General features: G+C 39.6%; 1 protein-coding gene and 1 pseudogene across 1 annotated transcript; one reads left to right on the plus strand and one right to left on the minus strand.

Moving 5' to 3' along the window:
- Positions 1-375: 375 nt before the first annotated feature.
- Positions 376-18,841, minus strand: PTTG1IP2 (PTTG1IP family member 2). Its single transcript, XM_027768491.1, has 5 exons — positions 18,592-18,841; positions 13,781-13,827; positions 4,705-4,798; positions 2,714-2,807; positions 376-637 (listed from the first exon to the last, which is right to left on the minus strand). Exons 1-5 carry the CDS (start codon positions 18,740-18,742, stop codon positions 559-561), a joined length of 465 nt encoding a protein of 154 aa, XP_027624292.1. The 5' UTR covers positions 18,743-18,841; the 3' UTR covers positions 376-558.
- A 1,723-nt stretch (positions 18,842-20,564) lies between these two features.
- The window catches only part of LOC114006263 (cytoskeleton-associated protein 2-like), a 42,679-nt pseudogene continuing 35,976 nt past the window's right edge, over positions 20,565-27,267 (plus strand).

Genomic DNA, 27,267 nt, shown 5'->3' on the forward strand with positions numbered 1-27,267 from the left:
CTAGGAGTTGGCAATGGAGTGTGTTACATGCTTAACATTCCCTTCTTGAACCTACAAGGTTTACCCTGTTTCTAGTCCAAAGTGTTTGAGGAGAATGCATAGAGGGTCATGCATTTACTTTATTTTACTAAATAATTTAAATTATTTAAAAATAATCAAATTTAAAATAATTTAAATAAATTATTTTAATAAAATAATAAATTTTAATTATTTTACTAAATAATTGTCTTTATATTACTAGGTAAAATAAAGTAAATTAATCTGGGAAAAGCCTGCCAAGAGCCTTATAGCAATTGTTGAGTTGCTTTGTTCACTGAAAACTGAGAGAACTGGGGTTAATATCCCCAACTGGGTTGGAAAACTTTACCTCTTCTCTATCACTATCATGGTTTTATCAATCCTAGCTGAGCTATCAAGATTACAAAAATATATCTTAAAAAAAAGGACACTGAAATCTGTTGTCAGGTTTCCTACTCATACTTTAATTTTGGTATCTGGAACATGTAAGAGAAAGATTTCCAGCTGTTAGTTTCTGAAAGTCTAGGACATACTAGCAAATTAACAAAAACACTTGCCAGTAGCAGTCCAGTTGTGAATAGGAACTGTTTCTCCTCTTCCATGAAAATACACTCGATTTCTGTTCAAAATGATAGTGAATTTAGAATTAGGTTTATTTTCAGAATAAGGCTATAGTAGGAATTATTTTATCTTACTGACAGTCTACATTTATTTAATATTTATCACTGATTTTATTATTTATATGTGTATTTGTTTACTTATCCACCAGGGATTTAAAGAGCTTAAGAAAAACACAATTAAAATAAATATAATCACATTTGAAATATTTAAAAAGTAATAACAGAATTAATAACTTTATGTTTTGTATTTTAAACATAAAAATGAAAAAAAGATAATGTAAAAAAGATGTAAGCTGGGAGCAGTAGATGGTGTAATGGTTACCTCACTGGCCCACATAGTTGACTACAATTCGAGTCCCAGACCCAGTGGCTTAAAACTCATGCCCAAAATCCTGAGACAAGAATGTAGGAGAAGGGATTGTGGTGGGGGTATCTCTGGGCGGGGGGTTGGTGATTTCTCACTTTCTATCTCTCTGTCTCTCTCTGTCTCTCTGGTGAGTGCACATGCTCTATAGTAAAAATATCTCTAAAAAGAAGGATGACAGGAGCCAGTGGTGGTGTGGTAGTTAAGGTGCTGGACACTCCCACATGGCCAACCACAGTTTAAGTCCCTGACCTAGAGGCTTGCTTTCTCACTCCCCACCCCCACTTTTTCTCTTTCTCTCAGTCTGTCCCTCTCTGGTCAAATTAAAATAAATAAGTAAATAAATAAAGTTAAATAAAATAATTCTTTTAAACAAACAAAAAAGGATGTAAGTTTCATGATCCTGTCCACCATTATATCCCTAGTGACAACAATATTGCTTAGTGTATAATAAATGCTCAGCAAATATTATATTCCTGAGAGAACAGATTAGAGTCAAGGAAGCACTGAGTACACAGGCAGTGAAACATTTACATTCTCTGACATTTGAACTTTTTTCAAAGGTTTTTGCCACAGGGAACATGCACTCACCAGAGAGGAGAGAGAGAGAAGGAGACAGTGAGAGGTAAAGCAAGAAATCACCCCTCAGGAGATTATCATACCATAATTCCTTCTCCTCCATTCTCTTCATGGAACTCTGGGCACACCACAGGCACCTGGCATGATTTTCAGGCTGCTATGTCTGGGACTCGAACCACGTTTGGCCGTGTGGGAGTCCAGTGCCCCAACCACCACACCAACTGCTGGCCCCAAATTTAAACTTTTTAAAGTTCTTTAATTTTCATAATTTCTGCTGAGAAACAGGACTCTTAGATCAATTGTAACAATATTTTGATGCTTCACTGCTCATGCAAGAGTATTTTTTTGAAAGAAAAGACTGATTTTTCTAGAACCCAACCAGGATCTTTGGATTATGAAGTGTAGTAAATTCTTAATAAGATAAAATCCTCTGACAGAATACAGTGATCTTTGAATTAATGCAAGGTAGAATTAAAGCTTCCAAATAGAATATCAATATTGTACATTTGACCAGGTCAAATTAAAAAGAAAACTTAGAGTGTAGAAGATAGAGAAAGGGGATGATGGATGGAAATATAAGGATATAAATTAATGGGAGAAGGACTGAGATATACAGAGGATTAAATAGATTGCTGAAAGTTTGAAAGATAATCAGCTGAAGAAATATTAGTAACCTCAAGATCAAATCACTAAACACAATGAAAAAATAATTAAAATACAAGAATTACATTGGTAATATCTACTATCAGCAAATAACAAAAAAAAAATGGATAGTTCATGATCATTTTTTTAGCTTTCCTTATGGTGTGAGTCAATACACAATATTTAAAGTTAATAAATCACAAACAGAAGATAGAACCATCGAATTCAAATACAAGGCACAACTATACATAGAGTCATATTAAAGAGGTTACTTCTGAGAAGGAGGTGGTAGAGGTATAGTGGGAGATAGGAAAGGAACTTTTTCTTGACATTTTATCATTTTCTGTACTATTTGAACGTTTTTTCTTACCATGCAAATATATTATTTTTATTACATAAGAAAGGTAAAACGTTTCCCGATCACTAGCTTAGCATTCTCTTCTATGATATATCCCAAAGTGCATTCTTACTAAGGATAAAGTGAACATACTCCTGCATGTAAAAGTAAGTGGCGCAGCAATACCAAATGAGTGTTGTTACTAATATTGCAATGAGTAGAAGCATCAGGATTCCAAACATGTCAACTGAAATGCATGAAAAGAAATACATTTTAAATTAACAGAATATCGATGATTGCTTACATCTTCATTTTTTCTAATGTCATGCAGTCTGATTCTTAAAATTCACAAATCATTATTGAAAATGATACAATAACATGCATCATATATTCTAATGAAACTACCATTAAAACAATAATCATTAATCTTTTATAATAATCTGAGCTACTAAAGATGTAATTTACTTCCTTTATCTTCAAATTGGTAAACCATTGGGCCACTAGCTTACTTTTCCTTTACTTGACCTGAAGCTAATTTTTGGTATTATCTTAACAGATAAAATAGCAAATCTCTCAGTTTGCTATTACTATAAAGATATGCATAGACTGCAGTGAATAATTTAAATTTCAGCAATTCATTATCAAAGAGACAACAAATCCTTTTTCAGGAAGCAGATTTTTTTGTTGTTTTTGAGAGGTTTTTGCTATAGGATGCGTGCGCTCGCCAGACAGACACAGAGAGACAGAGAGACAGAAAGCAGGAAATCACCCCCCGGGGGGTGGCCATGCCGCAATCCCTTCTCCTCCATTCTCCTCTCGGGATCTTGGGCACGCACGCACACGCACCTGGCATGAGTTTAAGCCACCGGGTCCGGGACTCGAACCGCGGTCGACAACGTGGGAGTCCAGCGACATAGCCATTACGCTAACTGCTGGTCCCAGGAAGCAGATTTTTTTAGCACTTGTAAACTTTTTCCTCCCTCAGTAGCTTTTTAGCCTGCTGTACGGTAAAATGACGCTAGAATGGCAAAACGTGAAATAGGACACCAGAGCTTCTATTCATACCAAATATATGAAGTGTATTCCTTTATAAGCTACAAACACATATGAGTTAAATAAACCTACTAGCACTTACATAGTAGGTATAATTATGGAACAAATTCAAGGGCAAAATTTTTATCTTTTCATTTCAATTAAGAAAAAAATAAACTAGTTGTTCTAGATTGGATTTTTTCATATAGTTAAGGTTCAGGTGGGAAGCCTTTTGCTTTAATTTTTTCTTTTTTGAGAGAGAGAGAGAGATTTTTGTTATAGGGCACATGCACACACCAGAGAGACAGAGAAACAGAAAGCAAGAAATCATCCCCTAGGGGTATGGCCACACCGCAGTTCCTTCTCCTCCATTCTCCTCTCAGGATTTTGGGAACTCATGCGCAAGTGACTGGCATGAGTTTCAAGCCACCGGATTTGGGACTTAAACTGCAGTTGGCCAAATAGAAGTCTAGTGCCTTAACCACTATGCTACCTACAGGTCCCTATTTTCAATAGCTTTTTGGAAAACTCCTTAAAAGGCACTGGTATGTTTCTCTGCCATGGTAAGTACCATGTAACATACTATGAATAAAAATCCAACATTACACATATGATTTAAATATTTTTTGGTGTTTACGATTTGGTCAGTTCTAGGGAGTCATTGTTCTGAATGGCAATTCTCAGTATAGAACACATTAGCTGAGGAAATATAAATTATACCAATGCTACTATACTCAGTATACCCTCCTCCCAGGACTAGCTTATAGGAAACACTTAGAATTCCCGAAGCAGCAGAATTTAACATTATTTAGCTGGGTTATGGATATCATATGCCAGAGATGTTTAGAAATGGAAATTTTAATGAAGTGTATTTAACAACTGGTATGGTAAGTCATTTACAATTCAGAATCTATTCTTACTTTTCATTTGAATCAACCCTAGCTAGGGTGAGTGAGCCTGTATGTGGAGGAAACACTGATGAATAGCTCTGGACTTGCTGTATTTTAATAAAGCCAATATAATAATTTATAATCCTTCAAACATAGTAAATCACTAATATTTGCAAGTCAATTGAAATAAGGTACCGAACAATTTTCAAAAGAATAACTCACCTCTACAGTTTAACCAAAATAGAGAACTGAGTTGACACCCAAAATATGGAAAACAATAATTTTTGCAAATTCTTTCTTCGCTGCACCAGATACACTATATTTAGAAAGAAAGAAAGAAAGCAGTGTCCAAGTATAATAACCACAATCCCAGCAAATTTTTAGTATTAATACTATCTCAATAAATATCTGATAAATAACAGCCATCATCATTATTTTGTTATTATTTGTAGTAGTTGCCTTTGGTGTCCTGCCCAACGCCCTATACCAGGCCCATGCATCCAAATCTCAGCTGCAGTGAGCTGTTGGCTGTCAATGGCTCATGGCTTCCCCTCTTCATGAATGATTGCTCTCAGTCAGGGGTGGGGGTGGGGGGAACCCTGCCAAGAAGGTCATTGTCCCATTAGGCTAGCAGCTAACTTATATGGTGTTCCAAAGACTGGAACCTTGTCTCAAGGCAGGGACAACTTTGCCATGTGATTCCCGTCTGCCCAAGTGTTGCCTATGGTTCAGGTCAAGTGTAGGCTTTAGCTGAGAATTCGATTTTTTCTTTTTTATTTATTTATTTTTATTTTGGAGAGGTTTTCGTCATAGGGCGTGTGCACTCACCAGACAGACAGACAGAGACAGAGGGATAGAAAGCGAGAAATCCCCCCTCCCAGAGGGATGGCCACACTGCAATTCCTTCTCCTCCATTCTCCTCTCGGGATCTTGGGCATGCACGCACACATGCCCAGCGTGAGTTTTAAGCCACCGGGCCCGGGACTCGAACTGTGGTCGACTACATGGGAGTCCAGCGACATAGTCATTATGCTAACTGCTGATCCCTCAATTTTTTCTTGATTCTGGCTCCTTATCTTTCCTAGGTCCATTTTCTTTATAAGATTTTGCTCAGAGCAGTTGCTCAAAAATCACATGCACTTGAACTGTTTTCTTCTTAGAAACAGGGTCTCTCGACTCTATTTAGGGAACTAAACCCAAGACATTATTTCACAAAGTAGTAGTAGGGCCTATAGTAGATGTTGTTGTTGTTTGTTTGTTTGTTTGTTTGTTCGTTTTTTGAGAGGTTTTTGCTGTAAGGCACGTGCGCTCGCCAAGAAGACAGAGAGAGAGAAACAGAAAGTGAGAAATCACCCCCCATGGGGGATGGCCACGCTGCAATCCCTTCTCCACCATTCTCCTCTCAAGATCCTGGGCACGCACGCACATGCACCCTGCATGAGTTTAAGCCACCAGGTCCAGGACTCAAACTGCGGTCTACTACCTGGGAGTCCAGCGACACAGCCGTTACACCAACTGCTGGTCCCTTTAAAAAATCTTTTCAAAACTCTTACCCACTCCTTTTGTCAGCAGCACCCACTATCCTCTGGGTACTCCTCCTCTGTTACAGATGGCCCTGGTTGTACTTTCAGCCCACCTTATCTCATCTGTCTTCCCCTTCTGCTCAGTGGTGATCAGATGATCATGTGGAAATAGGATAACTGAACTCTAAGTTCCATTTTGAAGTAAACAACAGCAAGACACAAGGCTGAAAAATCATTATGGGAGATAAGACTAGAACATGGAAGAGTCAAAAAAAAAGTAGGACAGAATGGTATAAATGACTGTCATTTACGTAGGACCTTCTGTATGACAGATACTATCCTAAGACTTCCATGCATATTAATTTTTAAAAGATTTATTTATTTAATTCTATTTGTTATTATTATTTTTTAGTTTGATCAGAGAGAGAGAGAGAAAGGGAAAGGGACAAAGCAAGCCACCAGACCCAGGACTTGAACTGCAGTTGGCCACATGGAAATTCAGCGCTTATAACCACCATGCCAACTGCCAGCCCCCACGTTAATTATTTCATCCTCAAAACAACTCTGTGGGCTAGGCACTATATTGTGTTCATTCTATAGATGAGAACAATAAGACACAGAGCAGTTAAATATTTGACTTACATAAGTTCACACATCTACTAAATGGGAGAACCTGAGTTCTAACTAAGCATCTTGGTTCAGTGCTGGGACTCGATTCTATAAAATTAATCCTAGACTCCTCCCAATCACTTCCTGTATATCCTGAGACTGACAGAGGTAATGATTCACCCCAAAGTAAAGAACCCACCTCTTAGTCTGCCTGAGAGCAGGTGGGATATTATAGGCCAGCTTTGGTTTCACATGGGCCAACACCAACAGGCAAATCAAGCCACTTGGTCCAATCTAAGACTGAAGCCACTTAAGGCTGAATGAGTCCTATCCTCTCAAACTGTTCCTTAAAGACTAGAACTTCAAAGATAAAGCCTAGATTCAAGAATTACAGCCTACAAAGACATCTAGCCTTGGTTATCCTCAACAGTTTTTATGAATCAAGCCCATGCCTTCTAACAAGATTTGAAGGGGGATAAATTGCCAGGATAAAAAACTTGCACCTAGCAAGACCAGCAGTTGGAGTAATGGCTATGTCGCTGGACTCCTATGTAGTTGACTGTGGTTTGAGTCCTGGATCTGGTTGCTTAAACTCACGGGCGATGTGCATGCATGCCCAAGATCCCAGAGGAGAATGAAGGAGAAGGGATTGCAACGTGGCCACTCCTTGGAGGGTGATTTCTCGCTTCCTATCTCTCTGTCTTTCTGGCAAGCACACGTGCCTTATAGCAAAAACCTCTCAAAAACAATCAATCAATCAAACAAACAAACCTGCACATAGCAGGGAAGAACTAGTGGTTATTCAAATACTAAGCTGATTCCCAAGCCCCAGTAACCAAGTTCTCAACAGACGAGCTCTTAAAGCAATGCAGTCCCCAGAAGAGACATTCTTCCTGTACCTCTCTAACATTCGAGCAGAGAATAATGGAAGAGGGAGCTCCTTCAGTAGGCCAAGTCTGGAGCAGCTGATTGGCGACCAACAACTCACTGCTCAAGCAGTGAAACTCAACAGAATATTTTATAGACTCAGAATATGTTATAGGACTATTGACCATATGACCTCTTCTAAATGGAAGTTCTTCCAGTTGTTATCCTGCTTTCCCTCTTACAAAATAGTGAGCCTTCAAAAGTTGGTTTACAGTTGACTTGAAGGAGAGACATTCAAACCTGATGAAAAGTAATACGCATCTCTCTGAGATTCTAGACTTAGGGCTAGAAGCAGTAGTTGACAGTAACTTTCGGTAAGTGCCAAAAAAATGTTTAAAGAATTATTTTATTTAACTTTATTTATTTACTTATTTATTTTATTTTTGGAGAGGTTTTTGCTATAGGGCACGTGTGCTCGCCAGAAAGACAGAAAGAGACAGAGAGACAGAAAGCAAGAAATCAACCCCCAGGGGGGATGGTCAAACCACAATTCCTTCTCCATTCTCCCCTCAGGATCCTGGGCATGTGCACACATGCACCCAGTGTGAGTTTAAGTCACCGGGTCCGGGACTTGAACCAAGATCAACCACGTAGGAGTCCAGCAACACAGCCATTACACCAACTGCTGGTCCCACGTATTTATTTTACTTTGACCAGAGTGGCGGGGGTGGGGGTCAGTGAGAAAGCAACCTGCCAGGTCTGGGACTTGAACCATGGTCAGCCATGTGGGAGTCCAGTACCTTTAACCACCATGCCACCTGCCAGCACTGCCAAGAGCATTTTTTTTAAATAGGGGGTGGAAAAAATAGAATATGAATGTCCTGAAAGGTCAAAGGGAGAAATACAGTAGAACTGAAGTACATACTGAGGATCACGAACTGAAAAATCTGAAATCTGAAATCCTCCAAATTCAAATTTTAAAGTACCAATAGATGTGCCTCAGTGGAAAATTCTACTCTTGGCTTCATGTGACAGGAGTGAAAATGCTGCAATATAAAAATATTGTATAAAGTTACCTTCAGGGGACCAGCAGATGGTGTAATGGTTATGTCACCGGATTCTCATGTAGTCCACTGTAGTTTGAGTCTCAGACCAGCAGCTTAAAACACTGGGCACATATGCCTGTGTGCCCAAGATCCCAAGAGAAGAATGGAGGAGAAGAGACTGTAACGTAGCCATCCCCCCGGGGGATGATTTCTTGCTTTCTGTCTTTCTCTCTCTCTTTATCTCTCTGGTGAGCACATACACCCTATGGCAAAAATCTCTCTCTCAAAAAAAAATTACCTCTGAGCTATGTGTACAAGGTACATATAAAACATAAATGAATTCAGTGTTTAGACTTGGATTCCATGCCAAGATATCCAATTATCTATAGGCAAGTATTTCAAAATCCAAAAAAATCCAAAGTCCAAAACCCTTTTAGTCACAAGCATTTTGAATAACGAATACTCAGGCTATAGTTTATTTTTTAATATCTCTCTGCCCATCTTGTGTTCTTCATCTTCTTCTGGTAAACATATTCTTTCCTTTGTGAACCTCTTCTCCCAACACTATGTGGTCCTGCAACTGCCAATCAGTTTTAATCCATCCCTTTCCTACTACCAAAGTGGTCATTTAACCCAGGCACTGCCACTCAGGGGAGTCCAGCCCTGTGGCCCAGTAATTAGTAATGGACTGGATGCAAGATTCAAATGGCGTCCATCAGAATCTCCTCTGGAGTTGTACACAGACACGGGGAGAGATCTGCTGGCGGCTGGCCTTTTCCCAGCTGTACGGAGAAGGTCCATTTACATAAGAGAAAATGAGGTCAGTACACAGGGGCAGAGCTGGGAGATAAAAGGAAAGAGAAAAATGAGAATGACATCTTTTAAGATTCAGCTGTGCATGAAGCCAAGGCCACCCCTGAACTTGCCAATTTTGTGAGCCAATGAATTTCTTCTTTTATTAAATTAGTTTGAGTTGAGTTTCTGTACTTACCACACAAAGATGTGACTAATACCTTAACTAAGTCTAAAAAGTCTTCAAAGACCAGAACTTCACATTCCCCCAAGGAATGGTATAATATATTCAACATCCCTAAATTGGTAATGTGTAATTTAAGACAAATTACATGGATTTTCTTCTTGTAGCTAAGGAAGATGACCCATATAAATATGAAACCTTCCCAACCTCAGTCTCTTAGAAGTGTGACAACTGAGAAGTCAGCTAAAAGGCTTTTGGGTGATAGCTACTATTGCTCTATGAAAATTAAGAGTACTCGTTTTAGGATAGAACTCAGTCTTAATAAGCATTAAAATGAAAATAATAAAAATAATGAGTATTGAAGTGAAAAATACAGAAAGGAAGAAGGTACATAATAAAGTTCAGCAGTTTGTTAATATTATGTAAAACAAATAGTTTAATATTATACTGTCAAAGAAATAGAAAATGGGTGTTATTATACCAAGGGAGATTTTAATTATTTGTTTATTTAGAGTTTTTATTTTTTCTTTTTTGCTATAGGGCATGTGTGCTCACTGGAGAGACAGAAAGAGGCAGAGAAACAGAAAGCAAGAAATCACACCCTAGTGGGGATGGTTACACCACATTCCCTTGTCTTCCATTCTCCTCTTGGGATTTTGGGCACTCACACACATGTACCCAGAGTGAGTTTGAAACATCCAGGTTCAAGACTTGAATCATGCTCAACTATGTGGGGATCCAGCAACATAGCCATTATGCCATCTGCTGGTTTCAACCAAGGGAAGTTTTAAAGTAGTGGACACTGACAGGACCAAGAGAGTATTTACAAAGTGTTTACGGGCAAATCCTAGATACAGACATATAAAATAGTCTTTTTGCTTTCTGAAGGATGACAATTTGATTGGCAGGCACAATATGTACACTTAAAAAATTTTAATCTCGGGACCAGCAGTTGGCATAATGGCTATGTTGCTGGACTCCCATGTAGTCGACCGTAGATGGAGTCCCGGACCTGGTGGCTTAAACTCATGCTGAGTGCATGTGCGTGTGTGTCCAAGATGCTGAGAGGAGAATGGAGGAGAAGGGATTGTGGCATGGCCATCCCCCCCTGGGGGGTGATTTGTCACTTTCTGTCTCTGTCTCTCTCTGCCTTTCTGGTGAGCTCACGCGCCCTATAGCAAAAAAACCTCTCCAAAAAAAAAAAATTAATCTCAAAAAGGAAGAAAATTATAATTTAAAAACGAGTGAAACAGATATAAAACACAAGTAAAGTTAAGAAGGAAAAATGTTCACTTCTAGTTAGAATGACTGGGTAAGACTTCTTTTAGGGAACAGGTGAATTTGGCCTAGGTCTGGAATGAAGTCTGTACAGTAGAAGGGAGGGCCTTAGACAGAGAAGGAACGGCCGAAGCAAAGGGTGGGTATCCACAGAAGTGGGAGTGAAAATCTGTCATGGTGGAAAATTTGAAAAGTAAGCTTCTCTAAGGTATTAATGGATTCTGAATGCTAGACTAAGTTTATGATTTATGATTTATCTTAACAATAGGGATTTGACTGAATTATTTGGAACTAGAATGTCATAAAAGTGCTAATTTAAAACCAGATGGTTGATGCAGCAATAACAAATGCACTGCTTATGTGATGCTGGATCTACACGGAAAATCTCGAGTTTGGTCCCTCAGCTGACCTGGACTCGTTCAGCACACAAGCTCATGACCGTGGCTGACTGGAAGGTCTGGGGAGTTGAGGTATAAATCTCTGTTTAGCGTTTTAGTTTCTTTCTCTCAGGAAAAGAAATAAATACAAAATTAAGATTGCTAATTTAAGATAAGACATCGGGAAGAAGTGGAGAGAGAGGGTGAAGGAGTGGGTGGGGGAGTGGAAAGTATAAGAAGTCTACAATTGTTGCAGTAGAAAGAATATAATGGACAGTAGATGAGAAAATGGGGGGAAAAGGAGTGAATGGGATTAGGAATAAACAAGGAGGTAAAGAAAGTGAGCTTCTTTGGGGAAGGACAAATGATCATTTTAGTTAGAGAAATTTTGGCTTGAGGGTATAAAAAACTACCCAGAAAGCAAGGTCAATCAGGCAACTGTGAGCATGACTATTAGAGGACTGTTAGGTCTCAGGATATGAGTTTGAGATTTCCATATATGCAAGTAATGGCAAAAGCCATGAGGTGAGACAACACAAGGATGAGAGCACAACATTAATGAATGCTCTCATTTAGGAATACAAAAACGAGACGTTGGTAAAGCAAGAAAGAAGCAAGAAAGTATATAAAGTCAAGACCACAGGGGACAGCTGGTGGGGATCCCACGGGCTAACCATGCAGTTGAGATTCCAGACCCAGTAGCTCTGGAGAGCTTGCCCAAAATCCCAAGAGAAAAATGGAGGAGAGGATTACAGTGTGCTATCCCCAGTGAGTGCTTGTGCCCTATAGCAAAATACATACAAAGATTAAAAAAAAAACAAAAGTCAAGATCACCAGAAAGGAGCAAGTTTCCAGAAGGAAGGAGTGAATAACTTGCAAGTTGTTGCTAGACTTTTGGTTATGGAGTCTTTGTAACTTCTAAACCAGTTTGCTAAAGATTAAATCACACGGTATAATAAGAAAACAATAGCAGACTATGTATGTTAGCAATAGAATGAAATAAAAAGCTGATTTTTCCCCATTTTGTTTGAACTCAGAAAGGGAAAATTCAGTGCAGAGAAATAGACTGGATTTGTCATTGAGGAAATAAGGAAATGAGAAAGGCTTTGGGTCTGTGAATTTGCGTGTGTTTCTAAGTATGGTGCACACATAGAGGCAAAGATTAAAGGAGCAGCCATGGAGATGAGGATAGACTGACTCCTTAAGGGCAAAAAGAGTGCAATAGAAAAGAAACAGAGTTGACTATGAAAAAAAATAAAGGAACTTGAATCTTACAAATGGTCTTAGTCTTCTTTTTTAAAAAAATTATCTATGTATCTTATTTATTGTTGCTGTTGTTGTTATTATTTGTAAGTTTGCGATAGGGCCCATGCACTCACTAGAGAGAGACAGAAACAGAGAGAGAGAGACAGTGAGAAAACAAGCCACCAGGACTGGGACTCAAATCACAGTTGGCCATGTGGGAGTCCAGTACCTTAACCAGCACACCACCTTCTGGCTCAGTCTTAGACTTCTTAAGGAAAAATCAAATTGCAAAAGAAGGATCATACCGCAATCAGATAGGGTTGGAAATAGTTGCCATGGAAAATATTCCATGATGTTAATGTTGGTTCTTCATATTTTTCTTTCCACTGAGGGACTCTTGACAGGTGATAGCCACATGTTCACTAGCACCTCCAAATTCAGATCTATAACCCTGTCCACTCTCCCCTACTCCATGAGACACATACACACAGATTCACACACACCTGCACTTTTTCAGAAAAGTAAACATCAATGTAGGTATCTATGTGGGGTGAGGTATGGCATTTACGAACGCATTTTACAAGGATGTGAATAATGGTCATTTCCCAGAACTGTGCAGTAGATAAGGTAGGATGTAAAGCACATAAAGCAGCATAGGAACTGGGTGGAGAATTCCGTGAGACAGAGCCCAGGTCGTTAAAGCAGATGAGTGACCTGGAGGAAGATAAGAAGCAGGGAGTGGTATATCCAGATCACTGTGACAGGTAACAGTTACCAGATATGCTCTTTTCTAATTATGTCTGTCTCTGCTGTTAATTGTTAGCTCTCCAAAACAGGTTAGACTAGAATGGTATTGTCAAGGTTGCTGCTAATCTCTCTGTGGTACAAGTAATATTATTTCTCTCAATGTTTATGGCATTTCTGCTTTGTTCCAAATTTGAAGTGAAGAATGATGGCCAGGCAACTAACCATCAGAAAAGGGAATCGTGTTGTTCTCAGAGTCTACGCTGTGTCATCCTTTCTAGTCTTTAGGGACCAGATTTCACAAAGACATTTTTGTCATATCTCAAAATGCATACTTTTTCTCCTTAACTTACAAAAAAAATTCTTTTAAATTTTCATGTTTTTAAAGCAAAGACTTGTTTTCTTTTTGTAGTAATTTCTCTGGAAGGAAGTATATGTTTTTGCCAAATTATTTCCATTGCTTATTTCTAGATCCCCAAAAATGATTTGAGAGGAATAAACAGATCTTAATAACTGTTATTAGTCATTCCAATTGTGTAAGACAAAGATGAGCATACCTTTTAGATAACAACTCTAAATTGTGTGACTTTATAGTATTCCCAAAACAATTTCCTCATAAGGAAGATAACTTACTTTCTTATCTCCTGTGCATGACTGGCAATTCTTCCTTACATTACAGGCTGCAAGACAAAAAGGAAGTACAAAAATGTAAATCCAAAATTTACAAATGAGTAAATCTAAAGCCATATTAGTTCATGGTATTTATTGGTCAGTTTTATATAAAAGTAGTACATTTCGTATAGTAATTCCTATTCTAAGCAATATTCATCTATATCCTCACAGTATGACAATTATTTTCACCTATCTAGATAGTTTCCCCATCAGTATTACTTAAATGCTCTTTTTTTTTTTCCTGTTACTTGGAAAAACATGAAATGGCATTTATCCAGTTTTGATTAGCCAAGTTCTAGAAAACAACTTCCAAAATATGATATGGAAAAACAAGTGGGCAACATTTTTTTATATTTAAAAATCATACTTTTAAGTACATTGTTATTCAATATGGTATTGCCGAGATATTCTTGGTTAACTAAATAATCTTATAAATGTTTTTTTAAAAAAGTAATTCCCCATTTTATTTAGTCAAAAAGATTTAAAAGCAAAAAAAATTAAAAATTTAAAATTTAAAAAATTTAAAAAATTTAAAAAATAAATAAATAAAAAGATTTAAAAGCTGCCCCTCTCCCATGAGGAGTTTCATACATTTTGTTTTGTGAAAAAAAAAAGAAAGAAAGAAAAATAGACCAGCAGTTAGCTTAATGGTTATGTCGCTGGACTCCCACGTAGTCAACCGCGGTTCGCGTCCCGGACCTGGTGGCTTAAAACTCACACTGGGCACGTGTGCGTGAGTGCCCAAGATCCCAAGAGGAGAATGGAGGAGAAGGGATTGCAGTGTGGCCATAACCCCTGGGGGGTGATTTCTTGCTCTCTGTCTCTCTCTGTCTGTCTGGCGAGCACACGCGCCCTATGGTAAAAACCTCTCAAAAAATAATAAATAAGCAATATAATTTATATCTGAAAGTGCTAGAATTAAAACTATGAGTTTAGATAAAAGCATTTCAATAACTCATCTTAGTACTCTACCATCTCCATAAGAGAGGGACTTCAAGTAATATCCTAGTTGTTTTGAGATACAGTAACAATAAATTACTCTCCATTATTTTGGGGACAGAATTCATCGCTCCTTGGGAAAAGTCAGATCTTTTACAATATAACTACATTTAACTTCCCTGCTTTTGCTAGTCTGCAAATTCAAGTTCAGTCCATAAACATAACATCCTTTAAGGAAATATTTAGCTAAACTCAGGGTTTGCTCCTTCTCCCTTTTCCTTGAGATGGCTCTATTTTTCCAGAGAGTGAAGGCTATGAGTTTCCATGGCACCAGGAGGTGACTGGCCTTCTTCATCCTTGCTGACCTCCACTCTCTGAATCTCTCCTTGTCCTGTTTTTAGAGAGTGTTGTGTGCTGCCATCTATGGTCTTGCTATGGCTTCTAGGTGTGAGGTTCAAGATACTGACACTGCCTTTCGTAGAGGGCAGAGGAAGGAGGCAGCTCCCTAAGCCCAATGCAGTCAGTATACTCAGATTGTGCATGATGGATAGTCTTGATGTGTTCACCATTCATAGAAATAAAAAAATGAAGATAGAAATTGTGGAACCTTGCATCATATTCAAAATGACTTGGCCTTTAATTTATTTCCTCATAGCAGTCTGCCTTTTCATCTCATTCTGATTCTTCTTGTTTCGACTTTGAGTCTTGTTTCACTGAATGTATTTTCCATTTGGTTGTTGTCTAGCTCAAAATACTTGTGGGGAAATTTTCATCTGTTCCTTGAGTTATAGCTTCTTTTTGGGTACGTTGTCTTTTGCATGTCATCATATAATTATTTTGTTTCATTATTATATAGAGTCTGCATAGTTATTCTATTGTTTATTTTCATTCTACTAATGCTTAGATAGCTTTGTTCAGAATTTTCATTTGTTGTGATAATGACTACTTTACCATTATCCTTAAGACTATTTTCTTTAAAAAGTTACCTGTGAATTGTTAAACTCCAAGAATTTTTCTTTCTTTTTTTTGTGTGTTTTTTGTTTTGTTTTGTTTTCCCCCACAGGGCATGTATATTCACCAGAGAGAAAGAAAGAGAAGAAAAGTGAGAAATCACCTCCCAAAGGGATGGCTATGCTGCAATCCTTTCTTGTCCATTCTCTTCTCAGGATTTTGGGCACACACGCACATGCACCCAGAATGTTTTTCAAGCTTCCAGGTTGAGGACTTGAATGGCCCAGTCAGTCATGTGGGATCCAGTAGCCTTGACCACCACTGGGTCAAACTCCCAAGAATTTTCACTAATACTCTTAAAGCTGGAGAGGAATGAATTGAGAGGTGTCCTATTCACTACCCTATTCTGAAAATGAGTTGGGGAAGAGGCGACAGAACAGAAATAACTAAAAGGAAGGTATCCCCTTCACGGGAACGGGAAATAATACTTCTAATGAGCTAGAACAAATCCTGGCACTGGAAAATGACAAAACTCAGAAAAGAGAGCAGAGCCACCTATCCTAACAAAGTCTAGCACATCCTCATCTGAGTTCTCTTGCCTTGTCAAGTACTGAAAACAATTTATTTTCAGTGTCATTCTGAAATCCAGCCTGTAGCTCAGGAACTTTGAGTTTCATCAGAGAGTCAGGCCCCTGTTCAGGGTCTCGCTTCTCTTATTTTCCCTTGGTAGTCTCTTCCCCCATGATCTTCAGAATAGGTTAGAGAAAAGGACATCCACTCGGCTTGTTCATCTCCAGATTTGAGAGTTTTAATAAAAATTCTTGGAGTTTAACAACTCACAAGTAAATTCTAAGGCGTGGTGGTAGCATTCAGAGCCTTTCCATGCTGCGTTACTCTGCCCTGATCCAGAATCTTCCATCTCTTTCCTTGACTGCCACTTAATCTTTGAACCATGTTCCTTTGTTATCTAGTTACTTACGCTGAAAACATTTCTCTATGTTTTAGTACTTTTAAAATTTATTCATTAAACATGGGGAAGAAGATTATTATTACTTTTTTTTTATTTGCCAGTGGGTAGGTGCACTGAAGAGAGAGAGACAGAGAGATGGAGAGAGGGGGAGAGGGGAAAAGCACTCTCCAATGGGACATGGTCATGCCACAACCCCTTTTCCACCATTTCTCCATCATGTTGAGAATTTGGGTATGCTTGCACACATGCCCAGCTTGTTTTTCAAGCCATGGGGCCAGGATTTGAAGCACACTGTCAGCCATGTGGAATCTGGGTCCCTTAGCCACTAGGCCATAGAGTCAGACCTGGGGAAGTTCATTAAACTAAAGCTCCATCAAGTGTAAACTATAATTTCTTGGAATATTAATTAGTAGTATCTCAAGTGTAAATGAACCTCAGAGTTAAAAGCCCCAAGGATCAGAGCGACCTGCTTAGAGAGATGTGTGATTTGATGTATGATGTATGATTCTTCACAAAGTCCTGTCTGTTGTTTGTTACTCAGAGCACAAGTAGGGATATAGGTGAGGATCTCAATGCAGGGTTACAGTCCCTTTCTTGATTTTGGTAGTGAAAAGTATCATGATGTCTAAGAAGCCATGTCCTAATTAAATAGGAAGGTTGAATGCAAGCACAGAAGGAAGCTGCCTGAAGCTAGGAAACTCTTGGGGGAGGTCCATGACATATTGAATCGGGCTTCCCAGGCAAAGTGAAGCTGTGTCTTCACATACATGGACTGGGGTTGGTCAGCTAGAACTGATCTAGCAAGAATCAGAAATTTCAGTCTTTATAGACTAGACAGTGTTATCTATGATTCATAGCTTTGTTTGCCTTCTTTTTGTTTTTCCTCAGCATTTTAATAATGTCTTTTGAAAAATTCTTGTCTGAATCCCTTTTGCTAGGAAACAGCAGGAGGGATTTGTTTCTACACTTGGGTCTGTGTTTTTAGGTCCTGTTTTGTGGGGAGAATGGGCCAGGATGGCACTAGAACACAGTTTCTCTTGGAATATGTATGGTAGTGACTACCAGACTTAAAAAAAAAGAATGAAATCTATGAGAAACACAAAATCAAGGGAAACAAGCTAGGCTTCCTACTGCCCCCACCCTCACCCCTCACCTCCAACCCCTCACAGGAGAATCTTATTTGGGTGCAAAGCTGAAAGCCATGGGTTTGGTTTTAACAAAGAAAACTGATTCACTTATAGATACTAAGTAATATTCTTTTATACTCTGGAAACCAGACAGCAATAATTATTCTGTCGTATAGTCTTTGTAAAAATGGCAATCTTGGCTTTACAAGATATTCTCTGAATAATTCTAATTCTGTCCTTTATTCTATCTATACAATTCTAATTCAGGATACTAAAAACCTTAATTCCAGGTTCACTAATTCAACTCAGCATTACTTTTAACATTTCAGAATGTCTTCTGTTAGGGGAAGAAAATCAAGGGAAGGCTCCAAACTGAAGTAATTATTTCTTAAGAAAAAAAATTATGCAATTTATTAACTAGTTATGTAAAACAATAGGAAAGAGGAGCTATGGCCATTGAAAGGGGTCTGATTAGGAAAAGACACACCACTTTATTCATAACACAAAGCTTATATGCTACAGGTCGTGCAAAAAGTGAGGGGAACATGATTTTCTCACATTTAAGCTATTTTAACCCACTTTTTACATTCAGATAAAGTGAATTCATTTGAGTCCAATTTAACTGGATTTCACCAAAAACATTTAGAGCCTTTAAAAATGTCTTCTCACCAATACCAAATGGCAACTTCTGAAAATTTCAGTGAGCATCAAGATGGCACAACCAAAAAGAAAGAATGGTGGTGGCACATGGAGGGGTACCCCCTTTGGCGCTCCAGATTACTCACCCTCTTCATTCAGATCTTTGGGCTTCTGCCTGTTCTTTCGATTGTAGATTTGAGAAAAATCATTCTCTGAGAAGCTGATAAGCAATTGGATGAGAAAAAGGGAGAGGAAAACTGGCAGGAGGATCTGGCCCCATGTCCGCAGCCAGCACATGGCTTCTTAGGCCTGGTGACCGTGGCTACTCGGATATGGTGGGCACCCTGTACAGGGCTGGACTGGCAGATCAGGGACTGTGAACCATTGGAGCCCCAGGTCTTGAGGACCTCAGCATAATTAACAGAACCTTAGAACCCTTAATATTCTGGTCGGAATACAGAATATTCTAATGCAGCCCTGGTCTGTGCTGGGCTCCACTTCCTGGGAACCGAACATTGTGCACAGCTCACTCACTGGACTTGATTGAGGTCTATTTCCCTCCATGCCTGTACCTTTTTCCTGCTATGTTGTTGCTTTTGGAGAAAGGCCTGGATTCCCATCTCCACAACTGGATGGAGGTAAGGCATTTGAACACTCCTGTGTTGCCATTCCTCAGAAGTGAATGAATTTACCCTCCACCCCATCCATAGGAATGGTTGTGTGATCAATAAGTGGTGAGACCCATGAAACTCAGCTCCAAAAATCTACAGTCTTATCTTTTACTAGACTGGTGATCCTCTTGGCCTACTCTAATGCAAGTTCCCCAAATACCCTACTTACGGTGGTATGCAGATTAATATCTTTTATTTTCATAGTTTGGGATTTATTCTGATGTACACTGGGAAATATAACAAGTAGTTACAGTGATATAATGGCAACAATGTAAACTTTTCTTTTAAGATAAACCTATGCTTAAAAAAAGGAAAATTTCAGGAATGAAAATAGAATATGTGATTTAAAGAATATAGCAAAATTTGGGAAAGTGGTTCCAGAACGACTGTAATTTGAGGACTATTGTCCCAAAGTGTGTGGAAAAAGGGATAGACTAGGTCATGAAAATGTGTCCTTGACCACAATCTATCATGTTTTACAAAAATAAATGGTGGAGTTGTGGCTCATGTGAACTAGATTTTTAAGGGAATGAAGACTTTCTACTAATAATTCAGCCTCCAACAAAAGAGCTAGCGGCAGAAGAAGCCACGGGCCTTCAGGATAAGGTTCCACATGGCTCATGTGAACTAGATTTTTAAGGGAATGAAGACTTTCTACTAATAATTCAGCCTCCAACAAAAGAGCTAGCGGCAGAAGAAGCCACGGGCCTTCAGGATAAGGTTCCACATGGCTCATGTGAACTAGATTTTTAAGGGAATGAAGACTTTCTACTAATAATTCAGCCTCCAACAAAAGAGCTAGCGGCAGAAGAAGCCACGGGCCTTCAGGATAAGGTTCCACATGGCTCATGTGAACTAGATTTTTAAGGGAATGAAGACTTTCTACTAATAATTCAGCCTCCAACAAAAGAGCTAGCGCATTCCTGGCATATTTATCGAGACTGCACCCTGTGGATTCTGGATCTAGTTACTAACAATAAAGATGGAGAAGGGAAGACAAGTGCAGAGTTCCAGGCTGATTTTTTTCCTTGCCAATTTGCAATGAGGAGAACAGATAGTTTTTAGCTATAATATGAAAGTGCTCTTATAAGCTCACAAGATTAAAAAAAAAAAAAACAGGACAATGGACAAGGAATATGATGAATCCATTTACAGAAAACAAATCCAAATAGCCAATGAATATGTAAAAAAGAATAATATATGTTTTTAAAATGCTAGTACTAGGGAATTATAAATTAAAACAACAATAAGCTATTGTTTTGTATCCATCAAGTAGATGAAGTATAATTAGCTTGTATTGTACTGGCAAGAGTTATGAGGTTCTCTGATACTGATTTTTCAGAGTCCTTGATTGAGGGGCTGGAATATAAAACTGGATAAGCAAGAGTTCTTTGCCTGGGAGTACTTTCATAGTACATGTAATTTAATACCCTGACAAGACCCAAAGGATGGGGACAGACTTGTCACTGAATGGCACTGAGAAGCATGAAGAAAGTGATGGTCAAGGCTACCAGGGAGAGCTGGTAAGAAGGGCACTAGCATGTCTTAGACGTTCAGTGGTGGCCCTCTGCAAACAAAACTGACAGTAAAGGCAATTATAGAGCTGGGTTGCCTACTATGCAATGGGGATAACAGGGCCCCCAAAGTAAGAGGGGTCAGTAATAGTGGTTCCTAAATGCAAGAAGCCAGAACCTGATAACCATGCAGGGTTATGAGAGGGGCAGTCAATAGGGGCTTGACACATAGTGGGGTGTGAGATAATAAATAGAGCATGGCATCTCCAGGAGGAAAATGGAGGGGCAGCTAGCAAGGGTGCTGTTTAACAATCACACCCACAAAAATCCACAACCAGAAAAGGGAAAGGATGGAAAGCAGGAGGCTGAGTGCAATGGCCCCAATAAAAAGTCATAATCCCTTGCTTAATTCCCAAACTTGAGCCAGTTTTTCAGAATCAGAATCCACTGAAAATGTAGTCAACTCACTCAAAGGGACTCTGCAACACTGCTGCAAATACATATAGTATTTCTCCCAATCCTTCACCAAAGGAACCATTTACTAGGATGATGGCATATTGGGAAAATAGGAATTTCTGGCATTTTGAGGACTATTGGACATCCAGTTGAAACTGATACATGGAAACCCAATTATCACCATGTCTAACCCTGTCTTGGCATCTGTTTCTCAGAGAACTCCACCTTACAAGGACAGAGCCAACATAAGAATAGAGTTGTTTCAGTAGAATTAAAAGGTTCCTGGTGATTCATCTGGACAGTGGATCTGACAGTGCTTGAAGTCAGATAGTTTCTTATCCAAGTCAATAAATTCACCTTTTGCTTAAGTCACCTTGAATTATATTTTCTGTCTCTCAAGCCCCCTTTATAGTAACATGTCAAGATTCCTTCTCAGAAGGAAAAATGGCAGTAACAGATTGTGATTATTGTTCATAAGCAAAGATCCTGTGACCCTCCCTAGAGATGATCTGAATTTCTGCAATGAAGAAGGGGAAGATGTAAGTTACAAATTTCATGTATAAAGCCCCTTTGTTCATAAATCAAGATTGCTGTCTTGGTCTATCTATAAGTATATTTTCATATTTGTGTATAAATACACACACACACACACACACACATTTGTATAGACATATTTCCAAAATATACAAACAGTATCTATCTATCTATCTATCTATCTATCTATCTGTCTATCTATCTATTTATTTACCTATCTACATATATAAATAAAAGACTAGGCAGGAGTCAGCTAGGTGGAGAGGTGGTTAAGGCCACATGGCCAGCTGCACAGTTCAAGTCCCAGACCCAACGGATAATGTGTACATGCCCAGAATTCTGAGAGGAGAATGGAGGAGAAGGGATTGTGGTGTAATTACCCCTCAGAGGATACTTCTTGCTTTCCCTCTCTCTCTGTCTCTCCCCAGCGAGCACAATCACCCTATTGCAAGTTGTTTAAAAAAGTAGGGAAAAGTGTTTTCACATTGTCTCAAATTAAGAACCAAAAATTGTTGGCCAACTCTGTGGTGCTGCAGTAATGTGTTGCCCAGTAGAAACCGATCCCACATGGCAACCATGGTTTGAATCCCTGGCCTTGTCAGCCTAAAACATGCTAGGTACATATGTGAATGCTGAAGATTTGACAGGCTGAAAGACTAGAGGAAGGATATCATGATGTGAACAGACCCTTTTGTGAGTGCTCATCTCTCCTTTTGTAATTGTCTGTTTCCAGAAACCCTTCATTTCCATAGTAGTACAGTTATAAGAAGTCAAGGTACTCCCTCCACTTAGGGCCTCACCCTTCTATGCCTACTGCTGTCTCCCCAGCCAAGTGTGTACCTCACCAGATCTGGATCTCCAAATCTGCTCAGGTAGTTGCAACATCCCTTTTTTTTTTTTGGAGAGGTTTTCGCTATAGGGCGTGTGTGCTTGCCAGACAGACAGAGAGAGACATAGAGAAAGAAAGTGAGAAATCACCCCCCAGGGGGGATGGTCACACCACAATCCCTTCTCCCTCCATTCTCCCTGTGGGATCTTGGGTACGCACCGGGCGTGATTTTTAAGCCACCGGGTCTGGGACGCGAACCGCGGTCGACTACGTGGGAGTCCAGCGATATAGCCATTACGCTAACTGCTGTTTCCCACAACATCCCATTATAAACAGAGGGTTAAAAAAGTGGAGATGCTGGTACCAGCAGTTGGCATAATGGCTATGTCACTGGACTACAAACATCTATGTCACTGGACTCCCATGGAGTCGACCACAGTTTAAGTCCCAGACCTGGTGGCTTAAACTTACACTGGGTGCATGTGTATGCATGCCCAAGAACCCGAGAGGAGAATGAGGAGAAGGGATTGTGGTGTGGCCATCCCCCCTGGGGGTGGTTTCTTGCTTTCTGTCTCTCTGTCTCTCTCTGTCTTTCTGGTGAGCTCATGCACCCTATAGCAAAATCCTCTCAAAAAAAAAAAAAAAAAAAGTGGAGATGCCACCCATTATGCCTAAAACCCTTGGGTTGGCCTCAGTGTCTTGGTGCCTTATGAAAGAAGGTACCATCTCACCCAGAAAGGGAACACAGCCCCAATTCTGACCAACTTGGATCCAGAAATCTAACATACTCCCAACACAACAATTGTCACTTCATGTTTCTTAGCTAATAACCTTGTTTAATACCTCAGTAGAACAATCAAAAGGAAACTTCCCTAGATTTCACCTTCACATTTACCCCAGGGTGTGCACTCACACTCTGTTTTTTTCATGCTCCTATGTAAATCCAAACTTGCCCCAAGCACCTGAGATTCACCTCCTCACCTTCCCAACATCATTGCTCTAGCAAGTCTCTGCTCCTCTGCATCATTCATTCCTTGGTCTCAACTGGATCATTCCCAATAGTATATCAATATGCTGTTACTAATCTTATCTTTAAGACACACCCAAATTGTCCTAACTCCACTTTAGCTATCACATTGTTGTTACTTTTGGCAGAAAATTTTCTAGATTGTTGAAAATTGTCTTCAAGGCCCACCCAATTATCTATTTCCAATTAGACTTTCCCCACCATCACTGCTCCACTAAAGTGGCTCTTGCCATGGGCACTAATGACCTCCAAGTGTTCAATACAATGGTAAGTCTCAGCCCTCATCCTCCATGGCTTATTACCCACCATTGGCACTCTTAATCATACTATCTTCCCTGATAGCATTTTTTACTTGGCTTGCTATTCCACATGATTTTTTGGATTTCCTCCTTCTTTTCTGGTTGCTCCTGCTCAATTTTCTTTTCTGGATTCACTTTCTCTCCAAGATCTATTAAAACTGGAGTGATTCAGGCTGACTACTTGATTTTTACTTATTTTCTAAGTATATTCATATTCTTGGTAATCTCATCCAGTGATAGGTTGTAAATACCATCCATTTTGGCACTGATTCCCAAATTTCTGTCTTCAGCATGGCCTTTTCTTCTAGACTCAAACTACTCAACATCACCAAATAGATTACAAACATCTCATCTAAACATATTTAAGACTTTCTTTTTTTTTTTTTCCATCTATTCTCCTATAGTACTTATTTTTCAGTGTAGGACTCTTGGTGACATCATTGATTCCTTTTATTTTTGGAAAGTCTAAATCCAATCCATAGTAAACTACCTCTACCTTCAAATTATTGGGTTGTTGGAAAAATCACAACATATTTTTTCTATGCAAAAATTCATCATGACCAGGGACCAGCAGTTAGCATAATGGCTATGTCACTGGACTCCCATGTAGTCAACCGTGGTTCTCGTCGCGGACCCGGCGGCTTAAACTCACGCCAGGCGCATGTGCGTTCGTGCCCAAGATCTGGAGAGGAGAATGGAGGAGAAGGGATTGCAGTGTGGCCATCCCTCCTGGGGGGTGATTTCTCACTTTCTGTCTCTCTGTCTCTCTCTGTCTTTCTGGCGAGCACATGCGCACTATAGCAAAAACCTCTCCAAAAAAAAAATTCATCATGACCTTTCTGACAACCCCACAGCCCCTATGGTTCTGTTGCTACAATAGCCCCCTAAGTGGTCTCCCTGCTCCGACCTTTGCCCTACCCTATTTTCAAAGCCTAAACTTCTACCTATGGTTCTGTTGCTGCAATAGCCCCCTAAGTGGTCTCCCTGCCCCGACCTTTGCCCTACCCTATTTTCAAAGCCTATTGTGAACAAAGCAAACAGTAATTCTTTTAAAAATTAAAATCAGACCAGGTAACAACTCTATTTAGAACCTTCCATCTTAGAGTAATACTCAAACTCCTCACAAAAGATTTCCACCTGTGATCTGATACTTTCTCCCCAACTTGCCTTTGTGGCATCATCTATTACTCTCTTCTTGGATTGTTAGGCTGCAGTCATGCTAGCATCTTTGCAGGCATGCAAATACACCAGGCATGCTGTTACCCAGCTTTTACAGCAGCTGTTACCTCTGCCTGAAACACACTTTCTTTTTTTTTTTTTTTTTTTTTTTAAATCGTGCACTCGCCGAGAGAGACAGAGAGAGTGAGATGGACTCGATGCCGCAATCCTCCAGCCTCCATAGGTTTTTGCCATAGGGCGCTCGACACCACGCCCGGCGAAACACACTTTCTTCAGAGAAGCCCTAGGCTAACTCCCTCACCTTCAACTCTTTGCTCAAATGGCATCTTTTCAATGAGACCTAACCTAAAAACCCACAGAGAATATGGCAACCTGCATCCCCTCACACAGGCACTCCCAATCCCCTTGGCATGTTGCATTATTTTAAAGCATTGTATTACCTTCTAAAATACTGTTTTAATTCACTTGTTATGGCATTACTTTCTTCTTTTTTCTTGTCCATTAGAATTTAGGCTGTTCGGATTTTTTAAAATTTAATTTAGATCAGTGCCTAGAATATAGTAGGTACACAATACATGTTTTAATTGAATCCATAGCCCCAAATAATTTTTTACATTAGTTCTGGTCTTATATTCCAAGTTGTTTCTGGAAATCTCTACCTGAATGTTCTTTAGGCACCTTACACTCAGTATGCTGAAAATCAGATTGATCTTTTCTATCAAATTTGTCCTTCCTCCAGTTTTCCTCATTTGATTCAAAACACTAACATCCATTCAGTCATTAAAGGGAGGTGTCTTGGGGTCGTTTCTCATTTTAACTTTTGGGACAAATTCCTAGCCCCTCTTGTGCTATTAATGCTGATCCTTAGCTATTAATGCTACACATACAAACCTTTTTTTCATTGCCTCAGTCACTTGGCTTAGCCTTTTATGGATTATTGTCCGTTTTGGTGTACTAGTGTATTGGTCTGCTATAGGTGCCATTAAAAAAGATTGAAAATTGGATGGCTTCAACAATCATTTATTTCTCATAATTTTGGAGGCTAAGTCTAAGATCAAGGTGCCAGCAGAGTTGGCTTCTCCCAAGGCATCTCTTCTTGGCTTTAGATATCCATGTTGTCGCTGAGTCCTCACACAGCCTTTCCTCTGTGCATATACCCCTGCTATCACTTTCTTTTTCCATAAAGACATTAGTACTATTGATTTAGGGTCCCAGGCTTATGACCTCATTTAACCTTAATTTCTTGCTCAGAGGCTTTATCTCCAAATTCAATCACAGTGAGAATTAGAGGTGAATTTTGGAGAACACAATTCAGCCTATAATACGGACAGCACTTTCCCATTGTCATGTGATTTACCTTTTGTCCTTAAGAATATTCCTGTAGGGTCAGCAAATGTCATGGTGGTTAAGGTGCTAGACTCCTACATGGCCAACAATAATTTGAGTCACAGACCTGGCAGCTGGAAAATCATGCAGGCACATATGCATGCATGCCCAAAATCTCAAGAGAAGAATAGAGGAGAAAGCATTGTGGCTTTGCCATTCACCCAGGCTGTGATCTCTCACATTCCCTTTCACTGCCTCTCCAAGTTTCTGGTGAGTACACTCACTCTACATCAAAAACATTTAAAAAAAAAAAGTGGTGGTGGGGGGGACCAGCAGGTGAGGTGGTGGTTAAGGTGCTGGACACTCCTGTTAACAGATGGGAAAGTGTCAAGCTGCATTGTGAAGTCCTTGGTTCTTGGGTCCAGATCAGTAAAATTAGAGATCTGTTCCTAGGGGCAAAATGAAACTGCAACCACAAATGAAGTAGGTAGAAAAGATTTAATAGTAAAGAAAGGAAAGCAAAGAAAGGAAGTACACCCAAAAAGGCTATTGGGCGGGCAGATTGCCAGGTGGCAACCACGCTTGGTACCTGTTAACCATTATTTTATTACTAGAGGTCATGAATATTCATTTAGTGGGAGTCCCATTACGCTGCCTATGGCCTTCCATTAAATTTGAATCCTCACGTTCTTTCCTGCACCTGCGCACCTTCCTCACAGGTAAAGAATGAGGAACTTGATCACCTAATTGTGCACAACCAATGCGAGCCAGGTTGCCCCAATTAGACTGCCCAATTAGTCCATCGCCCTAATGGGAATTAGGGCGTTGACCAAAATGCTGCTTGGGTCTTTTTGATAAGAGAAAAATCTATGAATCGTCCTTGTGTGCTTCCCTCAGGCCCCAAGGAAGGAAGATAGCAAATTGCCTCGCCCTGCTGGTGCCAGGAGCTAGATGAGCCTTTCGCTTTTCTCTTAGGGCTGCCCGCTC

Source organism: Tupaia chinensis, unplaced genomic scaffold (genome assembly GCF_000334495.1).
Source record: "Tupaia chinensis unplaced genomic scaffold, TupChi_1.0 Scaffold146650_1, whole genome shotgun sequence".
In the NCBI taxonomy this organism is placed as follows: Eukaryota; Metazoa; Chordata; class Mammalia; order Scandentia; family Tupaiidae; genus Tupaia; species Tupaia belangeri.